Below are 25,875 nucleotides of genomic sequence, written 5' to 3'. Positions count from 1 at the left end.
GTTTTATTCCTTTTAGTTATTTCGGTGAGCCAGCTCCCTTGCTAAAAAAACACACTCTCCTGGTTCCTTGAGTTGTATGTATGTATGTTGAACTTCTTTCGTGCCATGCATAGTCAACCGTGTTAATCGGAGGTGTGGGCAGGGATGGACAGAGTTTACACCAGGTTAAATAAAAATAAACCGACTAATTAACCCACGCTTTGAGTACAACTCATAAACGGGCTTCACAGAATGTTCATTGAATGTCAATGATACTGACCTATTTTATGTTTACATGGGTCTACAAGTAGGGGATGATGACTGTTACGTAACCTGTGGTCCCAATTGAAGGACTTGCGGGCAAAATTTTAAATTTGGCAAAGAAATTCGACCCTGATGCATTTGAAACAATCACAACTAGGACCTTGCCAATGCCACGGGCAAACACGTGCACGTTTAGAGGGGTTGTGATTCGTTCAATTATATGCTTACATGGCCAAGTGTGTGTGTGTGTGTGCGCGTATGTGGTTTCACTACCCTAGCTCAAACCCCCTGTCTAATGTTAACTTTTAATAATCAATTATCCCTTCATGGACACATTGGACACACGCATTACATGCAATCGTAACTCGTTCATTGTTTTGTTGCTTTGAAAAAATACATCGCAATTTTGTAAATTTAATTTCAAAAAAGCCTTCATATTTTTGCTCCTCTCACTCAATTTGGTCTTAAATGCATCGGCGCTGTAATGTACAAATATGCTTTTCCCATTTTTGGTTCCCAAATTGGAATTCAATTGTGTAGATGATTATGTCAGCCGTGAAATGAAGTCATTCATTGTCGGAACATTTTAATAGACCACAAAGGCAGTGCTGTCCATCAATCTGGAAATGCAGTTTTGTTCACTTACGCTTTACCACAAACAAAAAATATTAACCCTTTCAATGAACTGACCTTTTCTATAAACATTCTTCGTGTAAAAAAATACAGTGGCTATACATTGCATCGGACATACGGTGGCGCTCCCCTCTTACGTGCAGCCCTGGGTGAGCGGTGTACATTCCACATTCCTATGGTGGGGCCAGGTACTTCCAGCAGAATATCCTCTCTTGAATTCCCTCTCTATTTATATGCAATTAAGAAGGGCCATTGCCCGAAACGTTGAATATTACGTGCTATTTTTGAGGCCGTGATTTAGATGCTACATAATTAGTGATTGGTGAAATAATGCCAGTGAAAGGAAAATACTCGACACCTCTTATCCATGATGATGTGTGGGAATATCACGAATCCTTTTTAACACGTAGTAAGCTTTCGCGACCAATATCATCCATAATAGAGGGTTTGTTTGGGTTAGATTGCGTAAATGTATAAATGTGTCATTGAAACCCGCCGCCACCCGACACAGCCAACTAGTAAGGGTAGTCACGTAAACAGAACGTGGCCAATTCGTCACTAGTACAGCACTAGTGTGTAGTGTATAGTGTAGTGTATAGTGTAGTGTATAATGTACTATACTAGTACAGCACACTGGTGTGTTGGAGAGCCAAGCCACAACATTTACAATCTGAGTACGAAGTTTCGCCAGGAATTACAACTAGCTTCATCAGGCGACAGCCAATTCTGGCTTCTATTATGGATCACAAATCCTATTATCTGTGGGGATTATCCGAGAATTTACTCCATGAGAAAAAAAAAGAGGCAGATAATAGGAATAATAGGGCCTCGGAAATGGGAATGTTTGGGGACCACTCCACCTCCCTCGGATAATAGGGAGTCACGGATAATAGGGTTGCGGATAAGAGGAGTGCTGCTGTGTTGAGTGCGTCTTTGAGAGATCGTTTGTCGGTGCCGATGCCGTGGCGTTCGCGCGCGAGGTGCTTCGCCCGGACGTGCTCACTTGATCTTTGGTTTTTGATGAAGAACAGCTTGAGTCGCTCCTTCACCATTTGCTCGTCGACATAAAATTCCACCTGCACCCTGTCCGTTTTGGGGACAGGCAGGCACAAAACAACAACAAAAACGAAACGCGATTTAAGTCTCGGTTGAATTCCAGGAACTAGTAGCCTTCCGATGAGCTGAATAAAAACGGCGGTGATTGTTTCGCAAATACGGCGGGCAAATGTCTCCCCGTCGGACTTGTATGGAGCCAGGGCAGTCTTTTTTTTAGTGGAAGGCAGAAATGTGTCCAACACCAACACCAAGCCTGGCCACCTTTGTCTCCCCAGTATGTTGAACTTTTTAAAGTAAGTAGCCAACCGTGCTGATCGGAGGTGCGATGTTTACAGGATGCACACGTGCTTATTTAAGGCTGCTGCACTCAAACGGAAGGCCGGGTTCAGAAGCCATCTGCCACTGTTGTGCGTGGCCAAAATAGAACTGAGCTCAGTGGGGTCATGTCACAGTCTCATGTCGACTGCAACCAAAGACGAACACCCCCTGTTATCGTCTGAATAGGCTGTTGGAGCAAGTGCGATTAGCAGGAACCTATTAGGGCTGGAATGTCACACAAGGGGACTGTGGTAAGCACATTGCCTGACTGTCTTACTCTCCCCATTGCTGCCACTTTGCAAACCGTACCAGTTACTCATTTTGAGGTTGAGTTGACCCTGGGGAAGGCCCATGACCTGTTCAAATGTCACTCGACACTGGCGTTGTCCGTGGCTCGTGATCGAACTCAAGTTGCTGGATTGGTGAGTGCAGTGCGTGAACAACTGCGTCAGGCCTCCCGCACCGATCACTGCTCCATGGAGGTCGACCTCCCCATAGCGGTCACGGAGGTCGTTTGGGTGGAGCGGACGTGCAGCGGTTAGTGCTACGCTGCGCTACGAACCTGGCGACGCGGGTTCGATTCCCGCACACGGCAAACACCGGTGACGATTATCTGAACTGGTTCTGGGCCTCCCCTAGGTCGACTTAGCCTCAAATAAGTACCTGGTGCGGTGTGTTAACATCGTCACTGGAGAGACAAAGGCGGCCGGGCGTGGTGTTGGCCACCAACCTAATTGTGTGCCGTGCCGGCCTTCATAGGTGCTCGCTAACAGCACTTGCCTCAACAGTCTGTTAAGGCTATACGGGGGATATTTGTCTTTGTGTTGAGGTTCTTTCACACCGTACGTAGCCTACCGTGCTAATCGGAGGTGCGGGTGGGGGGGGGAAGGACAACAAACTAACACACAAAGAGTGGTTGTAATGAAATGCGTTTTCAGTCAAAATTTAAAAGTGCAAAGGGGGGATGCAGGGCCGGTTAAGATATCACTCGCCATGGTCGTGAGCGGGAATGAAACTCAAGTCCTCCGGTTTGTAGCGCAGTGCAATGCAGTAGTCACTGCCACTCCCCACACACATAAACCACTGCACCGCAAACACACACAAAGGGAATTCACAGAGAACAGGAAATGTATTCCTTGTTGCCTCTGTCAGATTGACTAATTCTCGCATTTCCACCTCGCTATAGACAACATGCGCTTTGTGCATGAAGTGCTCTCAGTGCTCGCAAAAAAACGCAACCAAGACAATGTTAATTTAAATTAATGTGGAGAGTCGGAGCAGTGTTCAATTAAGTGACCGAAATTAAAGCCCTCAAATATTAATGCAAATTTAAGTCTATCAGTGTGCTCTTTGTCAGCCTGATAAATTAGTGGCTCTCGGCCGTGCACGTTTACTTACAATACATTTGAGGAAATGCGCTTTGCGCAGAGATTGGATTTCGCTCGCCGATGGCTGTCCAGCTCCATTTATGAAACGCCGCGGCGAGACCACGCACACCGTGTCCTGTGTACTTCTGCGTGCGTTTCAGTGGCCGTGCTGTGCAGCTCTCTGATGTGTTTTCGGGGGTTGTGCCTCGTATTGCTCGGCACAACGTCCGACGTTTCGCTCCCAAGTGCCGGAAGCTCCTACCAGAACTAAATAGACTTTGCTCGCTTTCTCCCCCGATTCTAAGCAGCGTTGCCGGCTGCTTGTCGGTTCTGGCGGTGATTGACGCTGATTGGCTCTTTGATGAAGGGCAGCCATTGCTGTTGTAATTTTAAAAAACCACGACGTTTCGATCGCAACACAAGCGGTCGTCATCAGAAAAAGGGGGTTAGCCTATCCAATCAAAACCATCATCTTGCCATACATAGCAGGGGTAACCAAAAATATTTCCAAAATCATGAACAAACACAAGATGCAGGTCCAATTTAACACAGTACATCAAACGTGTGATCTGATCCCATCTGTGAAGGACAAGATCCCAAACATGCAATATCCCGGCGTCTACAAACTAAGCTTTATCTGCGGCAGCAGTGACATTGGGGAAACATAGCGACATGTCTCGGACCGTGTTCGTGAGCATAAGGCAGATTTGAAACACGGAAGGACCAATACTTCTGCCGTGGCTGATCATTCTTTTCATGCGGCTGGCTCACGCGAAATTGATTTCTCTAAGACGAAGGTCCTTTGCAAACCCACTGGCTATCAACAAATATTCGTTCATGAAGCCATCCATATATACAGACATCGACACAATTTCAACCGAGAAGATGGGTACAAACTCAGCAATCACTGGAAGAACATTATCAACCAGTTCAAGTCAAAACTGGCTGTAATGTTTCCATTTTAGACCTGGCAGCCCTTTAATTGGTGGAAACCCACCAACAGTGCCGTCACTGCCTATTACTACCACCACTCACATTAACATCAGCTACCCCGCCTATGCTGCTGGCACTTGGACTACGCCCATCTCTAAACCTTTATAAACAGTTTGCCTTTAGAGGCTAACCCCCTTTTCCTGATGACGATCGCTTGTGTTGTGATCGAAACGTCGTGTTTTTATTTTTATTCACTTAATTATTTTTCTATCTACGTGACTTTACTGGAACAACCAAGGCATATAATATAATTTATAAATAATAAACAATTGCGAAGGGCAGTAATCCAATGTTCATAGAGTCTTGATGTTTATAATGTTTTAAGGCATGGCCCAGGAGGAAGCGTGGTTTAGACACAAGGGAGCCCTCCCTTTCAGCTTGAACAATTGAAGAGTTGCATTGGAATAGAATCATTATTTAAAATAAGTGGCCATTTAAAAACAAAAATATAGACTTCATTAAGTTAAAGAAAAAAATATCTCGTAACAACCCATAATGGTGATGTCTCTTGTACAGACATGGGTATATTATTTTTCCAGACATACAAGTCTGGTCTAAGGCAAACATGTTCACATGGGTAATTGCTTTGCACGCTTAAGAAGATTTTTGTATAACGAAATATGATCACGGACATGCAATATGGATGTCCATGAACCGTTTCAGATTGAGTCAAATGAGATTCAAGTGTAATTTAAGCCACGGCGTTTCCATCAAGATTGCTCTCAATTCATCTGAATAACAGTAATAATAAAGCACAATTTACAACATTTTGTCAAACCACTGCTGGATGAAGTCTGGCCCACGCCATGTCGGTTGTGTGCGATTGTGACCATATTTCACCATTCCGGTAAGCACAGGGATGTTAAGATGGTATTGAGTGGGCACTTTCCACCGACGTTGTGTCTATGTTGAACTCTTTTCGGACCGTATGTAGCCAACTGTACTTATCGGAGGTGTGGAGGAAGGAACAACATGCTAAACACAAAAAGCAGTTCTATAGAGATTTGTTTTCTAATCGAGATGATTTAAAAGTGAATAGCTCCAGTGGCTTCTTAATATGCGATAGAAGCGCGTAATGAACGTGAGCTGCTATGTGGGCATCCTCTGACACGAGGTGATAGTGTTAGCTGGAGAGGCACAGAAGCAAATGTCTGGATCTCAGGACATGATGCCAGGAGCACAATTTGAATGACCATTTGCAAAAGAAATCCCTGCCCCAACTAACATTTATATTCTTGGTTCTTTCGTTAAAGTCATGTAGAAGGGAAATAATAAAATAACATAAATATAAAACAATAAAAATTCTCACGACGTATCGACTGCAACACAAGCAATCATTTTTTATTGTTTTATATTTATATTATTTTATTATTTCCCTTCTACGTGACTTTACCGAAAGAACCAAGTATATGAATCCCTGCAGTCACGAAAGTTTTAAATCAAAATTCAACTAACATTTCATAATGGAACTTGTGCAATAAATAAAAGTAAAATGGAACATCTGAAGCCCTTGTGTATTCATTATAGAAAGAGCCCTGCAGCCTGACGGATATGTTCAATTAAAAACAAAGAGGTCTCATCTCGACTATGCCGCGCGTTGTTCGGCACGGAGTTCGACGTTTCGCTCAACGCGTTAGGAGCTTCGTCAGTTCTTGAAGAAGCTCTCGTCGAAATTATGGTAAATCTTGGCTCACCTGCATTATGGTGGTGCCGACTGCCGAATGTTGGGCATCACGTGGTCTCCTCCCCCTAAATCACCCTGTCCACCGGGTGTCCTCTCTACTCGGGCATTTTCTGCCAAATATCGGCACAAAGCCCACCCGTGTGCGAATCGGGAAGCGAGTGTAGCCATTATTCCACGTACGGTTGTGGCGATCGAGTAGCGTTGGACTGGCTCACAAAGCCCACCCGTGTGCGAATCGGAAAGCGAGTGTAGCCATTATTCCATGCACGGTTGGAACGATCGAGTAGCATTGGACTTGGCTTGCACCCTGCCCCACCCACCACCACCACCCTGCATGCGCGACACCGAGAGCCCCGTGACACGTGTTCGGTGAGAAAAGGCGGTCAAAACCTCCCGCTCGCGAGCCCGCTGGCCGCGTCGCGCCCACGTCTCGGTCAGTTCCAATCAGCAGTTGAGCGGCAAGAGCCCCCCTCCAGCCCCATCCCCCACCCCTCCCAGACGTCGAAAAAATGCAAACGCTACGGGGACCTCGCTGGAGATTGCTGCCATCACTTGTTAGTGTCAGGAGAGGATAGCCAAACTCCGCTTGCATACGAAACAAACGGCCATCGCCACTGCGCCTCTGTATAATGAAGGCCCCCCTCCCCTGCCCCACCACTGACCTTCACACTTATTGTTGCATTAATGACTCGCATGATCGTGCCACACTTGAATTTTATCACATTAATGTTTTGTGATGTTTCCATTAATGAGTTTCCGTCTGCAACGGAAGGTTTTGCTGCCGTGCTGATTGTATTGTGTAAGTAAAAAAAAAATCCATGAGAGAATCTAGATGTCACAGAGTATGATGAATAACAAAAACAAGTGTTCTTTAAAAATTGCAATGACAAGATAACTCAAACTTTTTTTTCATGAAAGTTCAAAACGCATTGTTTCTTTCATGGTGGGAGATGTTGCCAGAGTGCAGTGGTTATAAACTGTGTACGCGATTGGATACCATGTCCACCCAGCAGTATAAATGTTGTTCACCGTGGCAGTTCGTTGGTGGCAGGGTAAAGGGTGGGTACTCTGGCCACCGTGGAAGATGAGGTGAAATATCATCTGTAAGGGCCATCTACAGCTCCCATCTTGTGGAGGCCCTTTTGCCAGCAAGCACATCCAAGGCTGCAACTTTGCCTGGAGCTTTTATTGTATTATGATGGTTGCTACCATCAGCTAGGTGGTAGTATTCATGGCAATAGTTATGGTTTTTATGGTAATTCCACATTCCTGTCGCAGAGGCGAGTCTACCCATAGGGCAAGTATTGTTGACTTCCCGCATGAAATGGTATTTATTTAATATAAAATAAAATTGTATTTTATACCCACGTGACTTTACCGAAAGAACCAAAGAGTATGGATTCCTGCAGTCACGAAAGCTTCAAATCAAGATTGGTACTGTATTTATTTTATTTACCCCGGAAATCGATCTCCAACCAGGATTTTTAACCCTCTCAATCTTTTGAATTGTGTGCCACTCGCTTTACCGCTGAGCCACCAATATCATCTAAACATCCGAAAATAAATGTGACTTGTTTGTGTGTGTAAGTTGGCGAACCGAGTGTTGCTTGCAGCTGCATTGCAGGCAAAGTAACCGTATGGGTAATGTCATTTATAGATGGGTGGGTTCAGATGACATAACACTCATCGTGTTTCGATGACCCTGAGCTGATATGCCATAGATCCCTCACAGGCAAAAGGTGCTTAAAGCAATATCTGACACACGCTGAGCAATTATTGTTATCGATGCCTCATTTGTTGATGGATGTAAGAGTGTGTGGGTTGAGGGGTAACATGTCAGTATTGATTAATGAATGGATGGAGTGACATACACACTTGATGGGACCTTACTGACTCTACAAGCCTTCGCATATATACCCATAAACACACTGTGAAGTGATCATTATCATGGTATTATGGAGGGCAATGCGATATTTTGTAAATTATAGGGTGATGATAGTAATCTTGGCTTTTTTTCATGTTCCCCAGTAAAATGTAACGGAAGCCTCAGTGACACCAATTTGTCCCTCTGACCGAAAATAGAACTCTGTTAATATTCGTTATGGAAAAATATCCACCACGAAGATGGAGAAATGAAATACGCTCGTGTGCACGCATGAGCTGGATCAGTTTAACGCGTAGCAGGGCTTTCGCGACCAAAATTATCCATGACAGAGGGTTTGGGGTTGGATCGCGTAAATATAAATGTGTCGTTAAACTCGCCAGCTACCCTACATGGCCAATTAGTGAGGTTTGTCACGTGAAAAATAAATGGCAATCCGTTACTAGTTCAGCACACCGGTGTGTTGGGGAGTAAACCCACAACATTTCATCCAAAATTACTGACGTCGCAGATGGATTATTGCGTCGCAAATGTATTATTACAACACAGATAGATAATTATGTCGCAGGAGCATGAGAGATGGTGATGGCTTCGGAGGCATTTATCAAACAGTGGATTGAGCATTGCTGCTGGCTGATGATGATAATACAATTAACACGTAAAAAAAAACATTCCTCATTTTTATATATAAACTATTTTATTTTTCCACTTAATAAAAATTTACAGAAATTTGTAAATCCATTGCCGGATCCAGGCCTCTGCGAGACCATTGCAGCCGTGGAGGCTGTTTGACTACACTTTACCAGACTGGTGAATGTGGGCGGGTGAAAAAGGGAGCCCAGGACCGGTTCAGATATCGTTTGCCAATGATGTCAACCGTGGTTGGAAATTTAACTCATGTTAGGAAAGGTCCATAGACACACACACAGTGCGCTAAGCACTGTGCCACAGCTCCTTTTTAAATGCTGGTATAAGATGCCTATATCCTTGCAAAAGGTGTCAGTTTTGTTGCCAAAAAAAGGGGAAAACCCCTATTAGTATGACTTTGTGACTTTACGCTCACGATATGCTTGCTGTGTTAACGCATTTAAGAACGGACGAACATCCTGCCGCTCATAATAGAACATCGTGCCGCTGTTCACCAAAGTGCTACTGGCAACACATCGCTCTGTTGTATACATTCATACGCATGTCTACAGGGAAGTGATGCACGGGTTGGCATAGATTGAGCTGATGCCTTCGCAGCTGCGACGGGTTCTGCAGGACTTTTACGTGCACAGCCGGCAATGTTGTTGTGCAAATGTCCACGTGTCTGTAAATGTGCGTGTGTCTACCATTGCCTATATCCATGATTAGTTCCCGAGCTCACCCCACGACCCCTTAATCTCCCCCTCATAACCACCACCGTCCGTTCCCTCTTCATATTCTCATTGCATGGCTATCACTCATTCCCCAGTCATTCCATCCACGCATCATCATCATCATCATCTTCTGTCATCAATTTCACTTTCACCGGAATTCACGCATCACAGATTCGCCCCCATTGCTTCCTCTCATCTAATTCATCACCTCATCTCCACCAGTAAATTCACACACGTCGTGACGTTGTTGAGTCTTTGCAAAGCGCCTTGCTTCAGGCGCTATATGTATTGCATTAAGATGACATACGGGGAGCGGTATTAAGTATTTTTAACTTCTTTCCAACGGTACGTAGCCAACCGTGCTAATCGGATGTGTAGCAGTTAGTGCTTCGCGCTACGAACGCGACGACTCAGGTTCGATTCCCGCTGACCGTAACAATGATCTGAACTGGTCCTGGGCTTCACCTAGGTCGACTCAGCCTCAATGTGTACTACGTGCGGTGTATTAACATCGCCACTGGCGAGACAAAGGCGGCCGGGCGTCATGTTTGACACCCTCTACTCTCTCGTGTGCCATGCGGGCCTTCATAGGTGCTCGTTACAGCACTTTGGGGCCGTCCATAAATGACGTAACGCGATTTTGGACGATGTTGTAGGAGATTTTTTTTTTATTTTAAAGTCTATTTAATTAAATAGAACGTGTTGTTTATATTTATTTAAAGTTGCGCATTTTGATGTGACGTCCCACTTCTCAAACCCCCCCCCCTCGTCACACATCGTCACAAATAGTCTGACCCCCTGCCCCCCAGGTGCGTGACGTCATTTATGAACGGCCCCTTTCCACGACAGTCTGTTACAGGCTACATGGGGGATCTTTGTCTTTGGAGCGGTGACATAGTGATAATGGCACTCTAGAGTACTATAAACCCATCGAACTAAGTTCGATTCTTGGCCACAGCTGCAATCAATGTCGAATATCTGTACCGTTACAGGGCCTCCCCTGGTGTCGTGTCAACATCGACATTGGGGAGACAAAGACGGCCAGGCATGGCACTGGCCACACCTCACCTTCACATGACATGATGAACAGATGCTGGCTAAACCACACTCGCCCCTGTGGTGTTTAAAAAGTTGATATTCGAATGTGTGTGTGATCACAAGCACTTTACTTTATCTGTCGATGATTGATGTTTTTTCTGCAATATTTTGCTGTCTTTTCTTGGATTTTCTGTTTGCACTTAGTCACATATTCACTTTAAGATGTTTTTTGTTCATGTTTTCGTTTTGTTTGTTGCGGTTGCACCCGATTCAAGAGCCGAATGGCTCACAGGGCTACACCTAATAAATTAACTTGAACTTGATGTTCTATTGACGTTGCATCTGCGATATACCAACTCTCAGACAAAGCACTTGAAGGAGTGAGTCACCTCGGGCTAAACTCGTCACTTCACTGACAACACAATCATCCCCCTGCGTCAAGACTTTGAAGTCTTCACGAGACCACGTGGCCTCAAGGAGTCCTTAGCTTGGCGGTGGTGGTAAGGGTGTGTGCTGCTGATAGGGGCCGTCCATAAATGATGTCACGCGATTTTGGACGATTTTTGACCCCTCCCCCCTCGTCACACGGCGTCAAAAAAAGTCAGACCCCCCCTCAAATATTACGTCACAAAGCTCTGCCCCCCCCCAAAACCATGTTTTCATTTTGACAATAAAAACATGCTTCAAATCGCTTTAAACTATTGTCATTGTAGTGCGTATTTAATGTGGCGCTGCACTCTGATGTTGTAGGAGTGTTGTTATAACAACTAATGTTGTTATAACAATTCTATATTTATTTAAAGTTGCGCCATTTGATGTGACGTCACATTTCTCACCCCCCCCTCGTCACACATCGTCACAAATATCTGACCCCCCCCCCAGGTGCGTGACGTCATTTATGGACGGCCCCATAGTGGCGATGAAGGTGGTGGTTGTGCATGGCACCTCCGACGAGCGCAGTTGGCTACGTGCCGTGTGAAATAAGTCCAACATGCACGAGACAGTATGGTCCAGGTGTCTTGTGACCCCCCCCCCAAATGAATTGACCCCGTAACATTCGTTTTACCTTTGCATGTTCATTTCTGTTTTTACCTTACTTAAAAATATTAAATTAAGTGAGAATAGGTTTTCCTCATTTTTCTGGCAACAAAACAGGTGTGAAGATGTTAAAACACCAAACTGAAACCTTTTGCAAGGAATCATGTCTGCATTAACCACAATACTTGTGGTCAAAAATTGAATCAAATTTTTGAGAAAGAAAACGAGGGGGGGGGGGTCACAAGACATCTGGAGACCCTGTACACAAGTGCGCATGCAGCCAATGTCTGAACGTCATCATCCGTGGGAATTCTCAACCCATTATCGAAAGTGAAAGCGACCACAACGTTAGGAGATGAGTGGGAGCAGTGGCTAATGTATACGCTGACACTGGAGCTAATCTCCGCTTCCGTCAATCGATCTGCAATGCGTAACCACTGTGTAGTGCCTATCAAATACAATGACGCGATGTTAACATCGCTCGCGAGCATGTTTACTTTATTGTTTTTGCGCCCAAGAGAGTTTGAAGCACCATACGCGAGTGCATTTAGAATCCATTCGTCCGAACGAGATGCCAGTTGCGGAGAGATTTTGCTGTCCAAGCTGCAAACGCATTTGCAACAAATTCCAAAATCCCTTACCGGGACGAATCATTTAAAATGTCTATAAAAGTGGGAGACGATGATAAGTATTGATCAATTGCTTACTCTATGCAACTGCTGCATGCACTTGAGTTACTTACGTGGATGTATTGTACATTACCTCAAACAACCCCAGAGTGAATTTGATAGACTTAAAATATTCCGTGTGAAGATTTTCTGGGTCAACTAAACAGAACGTCATTGGATGGTTGAGATGGTTTTACCTTATTAAGCCTGGACGCACGGAAAGGCACGGATTTGTGATATGTTGTGTTAACGTTCATATTGTCTAGCCCAGTGTTCGTCATTGCAAGGCCACTCCCAGCTCCTGGTGGCCTTTAGTGCGGCCCCCGACAAAACACAAATGCGGAAACACCCCATCGCGCTGTCACACCCCGCTGGTTTCAAATGTGTGGCGGCCCTCACACTGATGAGGTCCTGTCGGCGAAAGTGCCCGCCTCTGAAAATTTGCAAAGAACACGGCTCAAGCCCATTGTCAATCACATGCCTGGATGAATGATGCACTATGCCTTTTGGTCGCTGAGGTCATTTGACCATACTTCACCACTATGGTTACTGCTGGACCAGTGCAATCGCCACTAAACGACGATTGAACTCTGGCTGCCGGGTTTATAGTCACGCCATCATAACCAGCGAGTGGTCAATCCACTGCTTGACGAAGACCTCCGCAGGCTGCCTTCACATTTCATAACCTTGCAATGTAATAACAACAAACGCCATTCACCGCAAAGTGGCGGGGATGTCACCACGGCGCTTGTGCCAGGCCGTGTGCACGTTAAGGCCACGTGAAGTGTCGAACGCCAGCCAGCAGGAGGTCACGGGACAGACCCAGGTGCCATGGGTCAACTGAGATGACTGGACGATGCACCAACTGTGCCCCTTACTGTGCCAACTTGCTGTGCCAACTTGATGTGTTTTAGCCACCCGGCGCTCCGCTCGTTGTTATGTACTAATCCACCCTAGCACCTGCACGTGAACTGCATTCGTAGTTCCATCTCCTTGCCAGACGTCCTCTGGGATGCGCCCCATTGCTTGGATTCCACTCGGCACTAACCACCTCAGCCAGCTCTCTTATGGCTGCCACCAACACACAGCGATTACATCTCCAGCAGCACTCGGCGTAGCCTTGGTCCGATTAACGTGGTCGCCTATGTACGTCGCGAAAGAAGTTCAATATACATGCATACATGAGCATTTTGGACAAACCAAGATGTGTGTCAGATTCACATAGAGTACCAATTGCCGTTGGCGAACACACGTACACACATCACACACACAAGACAGAGACAAAGATCCCAGGGCAGTATAGCCTTTTTTAGGCTGGTGGGGCAAGTGCAACTGGCGAGCATCCACGCAAAATCGCCACGGCTCCGAGAGGGGGTGGTGTGGACAGCACCACTCCCGGCGGCCTTTGTCCCCTCCCCACCCGCCCAGTGTTGATGTTTACCATGTTCTACCGACTCCTCATTTGAGGCTGAGATGACCGAGGAGAGGCCCAGGACCAGTTGAGACTATCGTCGCTGGCGTTGACCGTGTGCGGGAATCGAACTCGGGTCGCCGCGCTAGCCACTGATCCACGCGCACACACACACACAGCAGTGATATTCATCAAAGAATGTCATCAAGTAATGCTGTTATGAAATTGCCACACCATGTATGTCACGTCCATATGGGTAAAAGGTGTCTCATCTGAACGCCGACGATCTATAAATGTAATTACTGCTCTTTGCTCACTCGGTGCACACGGCAGTCATCGCACACACTGGCCACTCGATGTGGAAAAATGATGTCAGCTCACGCCTCTACATCCGTTAGTTTTGCAAACATTAAATGCAGGCTACCACCTGCTCTGATAAATCAATAGTAATAGCAAGGTCAAAGTGTCTCCACGCTCGAAACACCAATGGGGCGGCACTCATTCGTGTTGGCAGTCCTGAGCCAGCGGCTGAAATTCCACATTCCCGTGGTCACAACCGATACAGAACACACTGCAAGGTGGTGATCATTTCATCAACCCCAGGGGGATGATAGGGTGAGTTAATCCCTGCCCATTCAATAGTATGAATGGATACACCACGGTTAGTTGATGGCCACGTCGTGTGCAGTGTGGGTACGCATATTTCTTGCAAGATGTCTGGCTAGCATGGCATATTAGGCCTAAATACCCTCCAGCCGCACTGTCTATAGCTCACTAAAGTGGAGGCCATTCTGCCAGCAGTGGCATGAACAAAACAATCGCAAGGCTGCATTATTCTTTACCTCTCCTCGGTATAGATTTTATTTGGTTGGATGCATCTCCACCTGCCCGTGCACGTGTTGTCTGCGTACCCGCTCGGCCAGTCCCAGTAGATTTACGGCGTACATTGGATCACAGAAGGGTAGTGGAGACTGCTCAGCGATGGGGATGAATGCGCAGTAGAGGATGGGAGATGGAGGCTCGGCTCTGCTGTTTAAACGTCGCAGCGGCTGCAGTGGTGTGATGCAGGGGTCGCGTGAACCGATTTACTTGTACGGATCGAAATCGTTGAACCGTACGCAGTTCAACGCGTTGTAGCGGTGGCTTTAAAGTAAAGGCAAAGAGAAGGGCCTCCACTGGAGGGAGCTCTAGAGAGCCCCTCTAGAGGGTTTGTTGGTCAGCTCTTAGATGCTGGTTAGAGGTCTTGGATGAGATGGCAGTACCCACACTTTACCCCACCATACAAGACTTGCCAACTGGCTAAGGAGAAGCCACATACTCTCTAGAGAGGCTCTCTCGCAGCCCTTCTGCCAGCAGTGGCACGAGAAAGTCATTGTAGGGCTGCACCGACACCTCACCAGGGTAATGGTCCATTCACTGCACAGTTTTGACTGAAATCATACTAACGTAGCGAACAGAATTATCACAAATCTCTTAATGAAACACCCCCCTTATTATTACATGGGTGTTATTTTACATACATAATTTCACGCTTCATGTTTATATACTATATTGGCGTATTTATTTCCCCCTGTAATTATTGATGTTGTCTAGCAGCTCAATTTAATAAATATAATTGTTTGCATATATTTTGCCAGCAAAGCATCATTTTTTTTATTTCAAATATATTTTCAGCCAATATTTTATGAGTGTGGGGCTGGGGGGAGAGATGCAAACCGGAGTACTTAGACTGGACTTCCATGGTAAACTGGACTCCCATGGTAAACTGAACTCCCATGGTAAACTGGACTCCCATGGTAAACTGGACTCCCATGGTGAACTGGACTCCAATGGTAAACTGGACTCCCATGGTAAACTGGACTCCCATGGTAAACTGGACTCCCATGATATACTTGACTCCAATGGTAAACTGGACTCCCATGGTAAACTGGACTCCCATGGTGAACTTGACTCCAATGGTAAACTGGACTCCCATGGTAAACTGGACTCCCATGGTAAACTGGACCCCCATGAGGGGGCAACACTCCATCTCCGTACAAACCGAAACAGATGATAGCGATTAGTCCACTCGCCGTACTCCGACTTCGCTTGGCAAGCCAGGCCCGTGGCACCTCCTCGACGCCCGTGGGAAGGGAGTTTCACAACATTCGGTGCATCCCACAAACTCTCGCCTCCAACCAGTGCTGGATCACAGGCTTCGTGAACAAGCCACCTCACAGCCACGAATACCTTGGCTAACGCTCACCGTTATTTACCGCTGCATACAAATGCAGCGTCAAATGAGTATCGTGGATGGCTCTTGAGCAAATTAACAATATAAATCCAGTGAAGTGCATTATTGCGAGCATATGTTATATATATATGAATTACATCTGAAGGCAATGTATGCTAACGTGTGCATGCATGCATACAAAACAAAACAGCAATAGCGTACAGCAGAAACGGGTAAGCTCAGGCACGATTTGTAGATTAATTGCAGGATAAGGACACGTGATTTATTTCTGTTTGATAGCGTCTGTGTTCACAGCTGATTAGCTGAACACTATCCAAATAAGAATATTTCTGCAAACAACAGACGCGTCCATCCAGTTAATGAATGACTGACACTACATGTGTAGGACTTGAGAAACACGCGTCGGGTTGAGATGCGCGCACGCGGCGTACAGTGAAGGCAAACGGGAACACAGGGCGCGGAGCGAGTTACTGTTGTTGTTGTACCAATTAAGGTGGTATGGTAGTTAAGGAGGGCCTGCAGGTGGCCTGGGGTAATCGTGAACGCAGGCCGGTGATTGGACGAGAGGTATGGGTGTCTGGAATTGGCGCTGCGGTGTCTACAACAACAACAACACCACATGGGACTGGGGGCTGGAGGCGAGTAGCGTAGCGGAGGATGGTCCAATGAATTAAGGGGAATTGGTTCAGGGATAAAGGCGGAGAGCGTGGGGAGAAACGAGAGTTGGTGCCTGGGACGAGTGATGAACGGATGGAGAGACGGGGCAGCGGATAGAGTGAGTATAGTATAAGGTAGCAGTGGACAAAGAGAATACAGGGTACGGTAGCAGTGGATAGAGAGAATACAGATAGAGTAGCAGTGGACGGAGCGAGTACAGCATAGGATAGCAGCGGAGTAATGGACCTTGGTGGCGACCGAGCTGGAGAGAGAGGAGCAGAAGGAGAGCGAGCGGAGCGAATGAGCGGAGGGACATTGAGTGATGTTGATGGGGAGCTGTGAGTTGAAGAGTACGGAGGGACATTGAGTCATGCCGACGGAGGAGATGTGAACTATACGAGTTAATAAAGAACCGAGAAAGACAAAGAAGCTGTCGCGTCAGTACGAGTCCTACACATGTTTCCTGATCAAGCTTAAATTAGCTTTAAATAATATTTTTTGGAGGAGGGTCACGCTTTGAAATATTATTATGCAACTTCCATAAATGAGTGAATGTCTGGCTTTTAAGTCAGAATATGGAAAAGGATTTGGACCTACAAGTACGATGGTTGGACACAGAACAATACAGGATAGTCAATGCGATTTGCTGCTCAAATAAAAATTGAGGCTGTCTGTAACCGCGTCCCGTTAACAGCCACGAGTCGGTGGTGGAAATTCCACATCAGAATCAAAATCTTCATTTAAACCAAAGGAATCTAATGCGCTATGCAGCTCTTTTTTTTCAGAGATGTCCAGTAGGGGCGAGTCAGAACGTTACAGAACGTTAACAACAACAAGAAATCATAATAAATGTTTTTGGGTTCGATCGCGTAAGTATAAATGCATCGAAACCCTCCACCAACCGAGGACGGCCAACCAGTAAGGGATTTGTCACGTAAACAAAACGACAAATCGTTACTGCTTCAGCCCACCGGCGAAGAGTGAATCCACAACATTTACAATCTGAGTAGTACGCCGTTTCGCTGGTAATTACATCTAGCATCATCGGGCGATTTGCCAGAATAGTGAAGCCATCCACCTGCTTCCGGTCTTAAATAGAGCAGCAGGTCGACGTCATCACTGAACCCAATCAGGTGCAGAGATCAGAGGCGGGGTTGTAATTATATACTAGACTAGCTTTACTACCCGGCTTCCCCCGAGACTTGGATTCTTGTCCTCGATTAATAGACGACCTTCTCGGAGGGTGGGGGGGGGGATGCGTGACGTCAGCAGGCAGACTGCGTGACGCTGCCGCATGCGGGTGACATCGCATATGTGACGTCACCACTCACTTGCCGTGCAAAATAAATCCATTATTGCGCCCCCGCCCCCCAAAATACAAAAGTGTACAGCCTGGAAGCTAACCACATGCCAAATGTTAAGTTTGTTGCATGTCGGGAAGTATGCTAAACATTTCGAACAGACACATATTCACAAATTTCCCTTTTATATATAGATGAGTAATACGTTAATTAGTATGTTTCCCCTATAAGGAATTGTAATATGCATTACTTAATAATACACTTACAGGTTGCACTAAGAATGTAGCTATCAGAACGGTTACAATTATTAGTATTTCTCTCAATTTAATGGATTCTCTAATTAGTCTTGGCCAGTAGTAATTAGTTTTACATAACACTTCAACGTTACCAAAATCAATTGAGTGTCCTTGTTGGCAAGCATGTTCTGCCACTACCGACAATTGTGTTTGAGAGAATTTAATACTTCTTTGGTGTTCTTTTAGTCTTACGCTGATGTTACATCCCGTCTGTCCAAATGTAGTATTGTAAATAAAGGTGGCCGACTTCTTGTCTTCTTCGTCTGTACCGTACCAAATCTTACTTCAATGTTTTGCTTTTGCAGAACACGGGCTAATTTGTCAGTTACTCCTGAGATTTTTGGTATTTTAATTGTTTTAATAATCACTTTCAGCAGTATTGTTGTTCAATCTTGATTTGGCATTCAATGCTGTTAATTTGAGCATTATTGTAGCCATTCAGTCGTAGTGCTTCTTTCACATGTTTAATCTCTCTCCTTAGACTTTCACCATCTGGCACTGTTTTAGCCTGATGTATGAGCGTCTTGATGAGAGAGGATTTCTGTGCGGGATGATGATGCGAATCTGCATTCAGATGGGCATCAACGATGTTTAATCTTTCCAAGTAATGTCCACTAAGCTATGAACTTATTCTTTTTCAGAAGCGGGCAGCTTTATCTCCTTGTGTGTTCGTGCATTAAAACTATAAACTATTAAAACGATCAGCTATTTTTATTTTACCAGGTAAGGCCCACTGAGCTATATATATATATTTTTTTTTCAGAAGCGACCTGGCCACGAATGATTGCTCAACTAAGTGGCTTATCACGTGGAAATTTATAGCAGCCAAATAATGTATCCATAGGACAGCTACTGTTGACTTCTCCACAGTTGTACTCATACTGGTAGGAACCTCCTGGTTACACCAGCCCACAGGGGATTATTGTGTCCGTCGTGCAGGGAGGGGCTGGGTGGGGAGGGATGGGCTGGGTGGGGAGTGGAGGGTGGGGAGGGGCTGGGTGGGGAGGGTGGGGCTGGGTGGGGAGGGGAGGGTGGGGAGGAGCTGGGTGGGGAGGGTGGGGCTGGGTGGGGAGGGGCTGGTCACCCCGTGGTGCCCTTATAAAACTCAACGTTTAACCAACTCACGCCGGCTTGTGCCCGTCCTCACAGTCGGGCATATTTGCGGAATACACCACGCCGCCATTGACCCTGGCCATTGACCGAGCAACCCAACGTTTCTACCAGCTCCCTCCGCAGGAATGTATTTCTATTGACCCTGGAGGTATGATAGGCCAAATCAACCCAGAACAAAGATTTGAACTCGCAACCTTCCAACTACGAGCCACTTCGTTCGACCGCTAAGCCACTATGCTGGACTGAACCCCCTACAGATGAGACAACGCAGTCAGTCTGCGAGACTGAGTCCTCAATATGGGTCGACGAATCAATGAGTGAAGTTCATGGACATGCTAAGCATGGTAGTCGTGATAGAAGGGTGCTGCGGAGGCGACTGACTGCCAGTGAGCGAGTGACTGGAGTGAATTAGTGAGTGCTGGATCATCAGTCTGTTTTGTGCTAAATTAAATCAAGTGCAGTGAGGTATTAATTGGGTTATCCACCCCAGATGTAACAGGATACACATCAATTCACAATTTCTGGATTGTCCAGCTATGAGGAGAGATGTGCTAAAGCTGTGTCAAAATTTCCGTGAAGGTTGGTTTCAAAGAACGGCCAAATTTCCGCGATATTTTGCCAATTTAGTCGTTTTTCACCCGACCAGTTAACCATGGTGGTAGCAAGAGTAGAGTATTATTGTTTGGTCCTGGCTTTGTTCAAGTACGGCCATTGTAAGAATCAGGCTTGAGCCCACTCGCAAACTCACAAACATCGCCAGCCAGGCTTTCTATGGTTGTGGAAACGCAGCAAATGGATCCGATTTCGAGGCCTGAATGCGTCCACATGGTCCTCTAAAGCTTCGACGAGTTAAACAAGGAATATGTAGATACATTCTTGGTGTGGGATGCACCGGGATCGAGAGTTGCGTGAACTGGAGTCCGAGTAGCTCGACAAAATAATATTAAAATATTTAATTCATGCACATGCACATCAAATGGCAGACACAGACAGACAGGCGTTGGTGTATAAGGTGTAAGTGGTTCATGTGGTCAACATGAATCGGAAATTCACAGTAGAATAAACCGGTTTCTCCATTCTTACGTGAACATTGGCAGTGCCCATATCCATTATCGGCCCTAAACAAAGTGGCGGAAATGCCACGTTCCTGTGGTGGGGACCAGTTAATCCATAGGGCCAAGACACATTGGCTCACCACAAAATGGCACTCAAGGTACTCGCTGCAGAAAGATGATAGGCTCAGCCAGGGGTCGGCAACCCAAATAACAAGGAAAATTGTTTTCAAATGCGGTAAAACACTCAATATTTTAAGAGCCGCAACGCATGTGAATCCGAGACGGTCCTTAATAAATAACGCCACGAATCAGTCCTTGAAGAGCCACATGCAGCTCTAGAGACACAGATTCCCAATCCCTGCCCATGGTAAACTGGACTTCCACGGTGAACTGGACTCCCATAGTAATTGTTGATGTTGTCTTGCAGCTCAATTTAATAAATATAATTGTTTTCATATATTTTGCCAGCAAAGCATATTTTTTTATTTAAAATATATTTTCAGCCAATTAATTATCAATGGGTGACTGAGTATTTTACGAGTGGACTGGACTTCCATGGTAAACTGGACTCCCATGATATACTTGACTTCAATGGTAAACTGGACTCCCATGGTAAACTTGACTTCCACGGTGAACTGGACTGCCATAATAAATTGGACTCCCGTGGTAAACTTGACTACTATGGTAAACTTCAATTCTATGGTAAAGTGGGCTCCCATGGTGAACTGGACTTCTATGGTAAACTGGACTTGAATGGTAAACTGGACTCCAATGGTCAGGCAACCAAAATAACAAGAAGAGACATTTTTTTTTATATTTCAAGAGCCACAATGGAGTCTTGAAAGAGCCACCACACGCGGCTCTGGTGCCAACCTTCAACCCCAACCTGGATTCCAATAAATGAATCAATCCTTAATTTTAAAAGGGGATGACAGTCTGATGAAACCGAACGTGACTTTATCGAGGGAGACACAAATCATAAAAGCAATGTGGTATAACATGCGATAACGGAGAGTATATAAATCATAAAGGGATAATATAGTAAATAATACCCCAAAAAATGTGTGTTGTTGCCATAGCATAATGATTATCACACACGGGCTTGAGATTCACAAGTTCCCAGTTTGATTGCCCGGCATGGCAGTTGAAAGAGTTAGCGATATTCGACCTCTGTCCACCCGGCAGTATAAACGTGTCCACCACACATTTACAGTGCTGTCGGTAGGTGACGCGCGGTGGGGTAAATTGTGGGTACTTCCAAGATGTTTGGCCAACGTGCAATAGGAGGGTTAGGGTTCGAGTCGAGGCTCTTCCACCGGCAAGAGATTACAGGATTGGACCGTCATCGTTTACAAAAGAAGCAATCTTAACGAATCCAAATATGTCATCAATTAAAACATTAAGCAGTGTAACTTTTTTTTTGCAAAATGTAACATTCCAATCGATGGCTGGGAAGGAATATTTTTTTTGGATGAAAGAAAACTGGACTTGAACTCATAACCTCCCTACTTTACTGAACGCTTTACCAAAGCACAGGACAGCAGGAAATTATGCAATGTCACCTGTACAGCCACATATTGGATGCTGGCGGAAGGAAGTCAATACGATTAGGCATCACAAAATTGTCTCGGTCTTGTCGCTCCATCACAGGGGCAGTGAGCGGATAGCGGTGTACGTGCATCGCCCCCCCACGATACAAACATCACGGGGCGAAGCCGCAACAGCTTTGACGCTTGCAAAAAAACGCAATTGGTCTTTTGAGAGGCGTGCCATCACGCAATGCAAACCGATAAGGTTGTCCAACGAGCATTCGATAATATTGAATTAAATCAATTTCCGGATTGAATGGGCGACGAAAAAACTAACCGCACCAAAATCAAACCCAAGGAGGAATGGCGATGGGCTTGCGGAGGATGCGTGGTGGAGCGGGACCAGGGACGTTTGACACATCATAGGCTTTCGTGACCCATATTATCCACAGTAAAGTTTTTGTTTGTGACGGTTAGATCGCGGAAATACAAACGTGTGTTTGACCCGCCACCACCCGACACGGCCAATTAGTAAGGTGCGTCACGTAAACGAAACGTGCCAATCAGCTACTAGTTCAGCACACACGCTGGAAGTTGATAGATGCAGAGGAAGACCAGGATCTGATCGCACGTCAAACATGAAAACACTGGGAGGGATGGAAGCTGTTCCAGTTCACAGACGCGGCGACGGCAGACAGAGGTAATTGGAGACAGACCGCTGCAAGAAGATATCAGTGAAGGAAACTGACACGCGCCCAAATGACCCCCAAACAAGTAAACCCGTAAAAACAAAGTTTTTCACTATAAATCCTTTATATGCGTGGCGGCTAGAGTCTTCTCGTCCTCTGGCTTGAGATGGCTGCCACCTATGGGTCAGATGATTGTCTGCCAGTATTACACAATTGGTAATTAAATATTTAATTTGTTTTCCATAAACAGTGTAAAATTTTGGAATACATTTTTCAGGAAAATTAATTGTCACACACAACGAGTCTGTGTGGAAAATGTCAGCTCGATTGGATCACGGGAAGTGGGTTAAAAAACGAGCGAAAGATTTGCACGGTCCTAAGCAAGCAAGCGAACTTAATATAAAGGATTTAAAAATATATTCGCCTGTGGAGGACGCAGGGATCGATCCAGCGACCTTTGGCATGGGAAGCAAGGGCGCTACCAACAGCGCTACTCCGCCACGGCCTGTGGAGGGGTTACGCTCTGGGCTCCTACACTGTGACGTTCAGCCAAAGTTATGAATGAGTTATATTTGAATAAATGTAAAATAAAATTTTTTTGCCTAAAAAGCGTAAAAATTTTGAAAAAAAATTTCACGAACATTAATTGTCTCGCACAACGAGTCTGTGTGCAAAATGTCAGCTCGATTGGATCACGGGAAGTGGGTTAAAAAACGACCGAAAGATTTGCACGGTCCTAAGCAAGCACGCAAGCAAGCAAGCAAGCACGCGAACTTAATATAAAGGATTTAAAAAGACCAAAGCGACTAGAAGATGAAGGATATAGAAAAAAAATAAAACACACACCATATATGCTGATTGTTCATTGTTTGCGACGAAACATTCGTGCTTTTAACTTGCCGCTTGGATGCGAAATGCTGAAGCGTCTGAACTCAACAAAAATGGCTGGTATGACCATTGCACCTCTGTGGGTCCATTATCTGACGTAATTTTCAGCCATGATCAATCCACTGCTGCATGAAGGCCTCCCCGAAGCCATCATGACCTCTCGCTATCCTGTGATGTAACCAACAACCGTCATTTGCCACTAAGTTGTGGTGACGTCACCATGGCGCTTGTGCCAGGCCATGTGCTTGTTAAGGCCACGTGAAGTGTCGAACGCCCACCAGCAGCAGGTCACGGGACAGACCCAGGTGCCGTGGGTTGACTGAGATGACTGGCCCGATGCACAACCTGTGCCCCCTACTGTGCCAACTACATGGCAATGTAACAAATCCACCCAGCACTTGCACACTAGCTGATTTCATCGCTTAATCTCATCTGTAGATGTTCTCTTGGACAGGTTCCTATCCCTTGGCTGCTGTTCTGCACATTTTTTACGACAATCGGCCATCATCTCCGCTTGGCACGACGTGTCCTACCCAAACCCATTTAATTGAAACAGTTATAGTTACGTATATTTTTTACCCGCGTATGTTTTCTAAGCAATGTGCTCCTCTTGTTGCCTCTCAGCGTAATTCTAAGCAAAGGATGTCCGTGCTTATTCGTGCAGTTGGCCATTAATGTTTTATTTTCTTTGTTAATGTCAATGTTTTCTGATCCGTATGTCATAGCAGGTCATACATAATCAGAATAATAATTCATACTGGAGCGATCAGATGAGCTATGAAGTTTTGGTTGAAATCTTTTGGACTTAACCCATCACCTAACCCAAGCTGGTGAGAGCCAGAAAGTCCAAACCAGTAGAGAGTTTACTTGCTGAACCAAATGCTGCTGGGTAGTTTTTGGATGGGAAGCCAAGAGGCCGATAAACTAAAAAAAATTCCATTCATATGAACCTCATGGCGGTACCCCGGGGTACCTGCATCACTGTTTCATGGCTTTATGTTGGTGATTTGGAAAAGTTTTTTGGTTTGGCCATGTTTGTTTATTGTAGTACGGAGTAAGACTGATGGCCTTAATCTAAGTTGTGTTGTGGTTGTTGTTTGACTTGCATCCCACTGGGATTTTTGCACACAGCGTTGGTGTACGGTGTTTTTTCTGCAATATTTTGCTGTGTTATCTTGGATTTTCTGTTTGCACTCAGTCACATATTCACTTTAAGATGTTTTCTTGTTAATGTTTTTGTTTTTTGTTTGTTGCGGTTGCACCCGATTCAAGAGCCGAATGGCAAACAGGGCTATACCTAATAAATGAACTTGAACTTGAACCATAGTACCCCGGCTCTTGCATAATGTCCGTGATGCAGTAATTTTTAGTCTGTTGATGGTCGGCGATGCGGCGATCGACTCATCTCGACGAGCTGTACACGATGCACCACTACGGTGCGTACGAGCGTTCAGGGGTTCAGCACAATCGTCCTCACTGCGTTTCGACATCGTGGAGTAGCACTGATTTGAGATTGATTGGTACCCCAGTCGCGGAGTGAAGTACACCCCTGGAAAAAATAGTGTCCCAGAAATAAAATATTGAATTGCCTCCGCCAATTTGTATTATTTGGTACCCCGGGGTACCGCCATAAGGATCATATTTGGAGAGACAACATGTAGTTCTGCTTACCCAGTAAACCCACTCTATCCAGGAGGGTTACATTCTTGAAAACGCTCGCGAATGCAGAATTCGCGAATGCAGAAACCTCCTTCCGATGGAAAAATTGTGGTTGTGTTCCTGGTACGAGTGAACATTGGGGGGGTGGAAATGGTAAAATATTTAATAACAATGGCTACAATGAATAAATCACAATTTTTTAAAGAACAATGTGTTTTTGTTATTACCTTTGATGATTTGACGACGATGGAGGGGTGGTGGTCATGGTGAGGAATTCAGGGGGGTGACTGCTCAGGAGATGAAGGCGCTTAGATCAACGCCTCAACAGCTGTTATCATTTTAGTCTCTCTGGGGTGCACTAGCCGCGACACTTTCCCTGATTGCATTGTGCGTTAGTTTTAATGGACCTCACAGTCGACTCGTTTATACTAAAATGTGTACACACGAGTTGACTGCAGTAAGTACGTATAAAGTAAGAAATGCACAATAGCGAGTTCAGAGCGGAATTACTGCGACACTGAGAACACAGTGGCCAGCCGAGCGGTCGTGCCAAAATCTACGCAGAATGTTTCAAACGTAACAACATTCTGCGTGCATCTCCCCGGTGTCGGTCGTCTGGAGGCACAACAGAGACTCGCGAATAATGGAGTCCGGGGCGGGTCGCCATTAGGGAAGCAATCAGAGGCGGGCCGTCAGGTTCAGCAAGGCCTTCTCTGCTGGCCTAAAGATTGTCAGAATCAGAAATTTTTATTTTTCATAATTT

At 45.5% G+C, this 25,875-nt stretch overlaps 1 protein-coding gene across 1 annotated transcript in view; it reads right to left on the bottom strand.

The window, feature by feature from the left end:
- The window catches only part of KCNT1 (potassium sodium-activated channel subfamily T member 1), a 153,122-nt gene that overhangs the window by 85,822 nt on the left and 41,425 nt on the right, over positions 1 to 25,875 (bottom strand). The window contains exon 2 of the mRNA XM_078616014.1: positions 1,880 to 1,959. Coding sequence (XP_078472140.1) covers positions 1,880 to 1,959 — 80 coding nt within the window. The remainder of the gene's footprint in view (positions 1 to 1,879; positions 1,960 to 25,875) is intronic.

This window comes from Lampetra planeri, chromosome 49 (genome assembly GCF_965212315.1).
Source record: "Lampetra planeri chromosome 49, kcLamPlan1.2.h2, whole genome shotgun sequence".
Classification (NCBI taxonomy): domain Eukaryota; kingdom Metazoa; phylum Chordata; class Hyperoartia; order Petromyzontiformes; family Petromyzontidae; genus Lampetra; species Lampetra planeri.
This window is presented reverse-complemented; position numbering and strand designations above follow the sequence as displayed.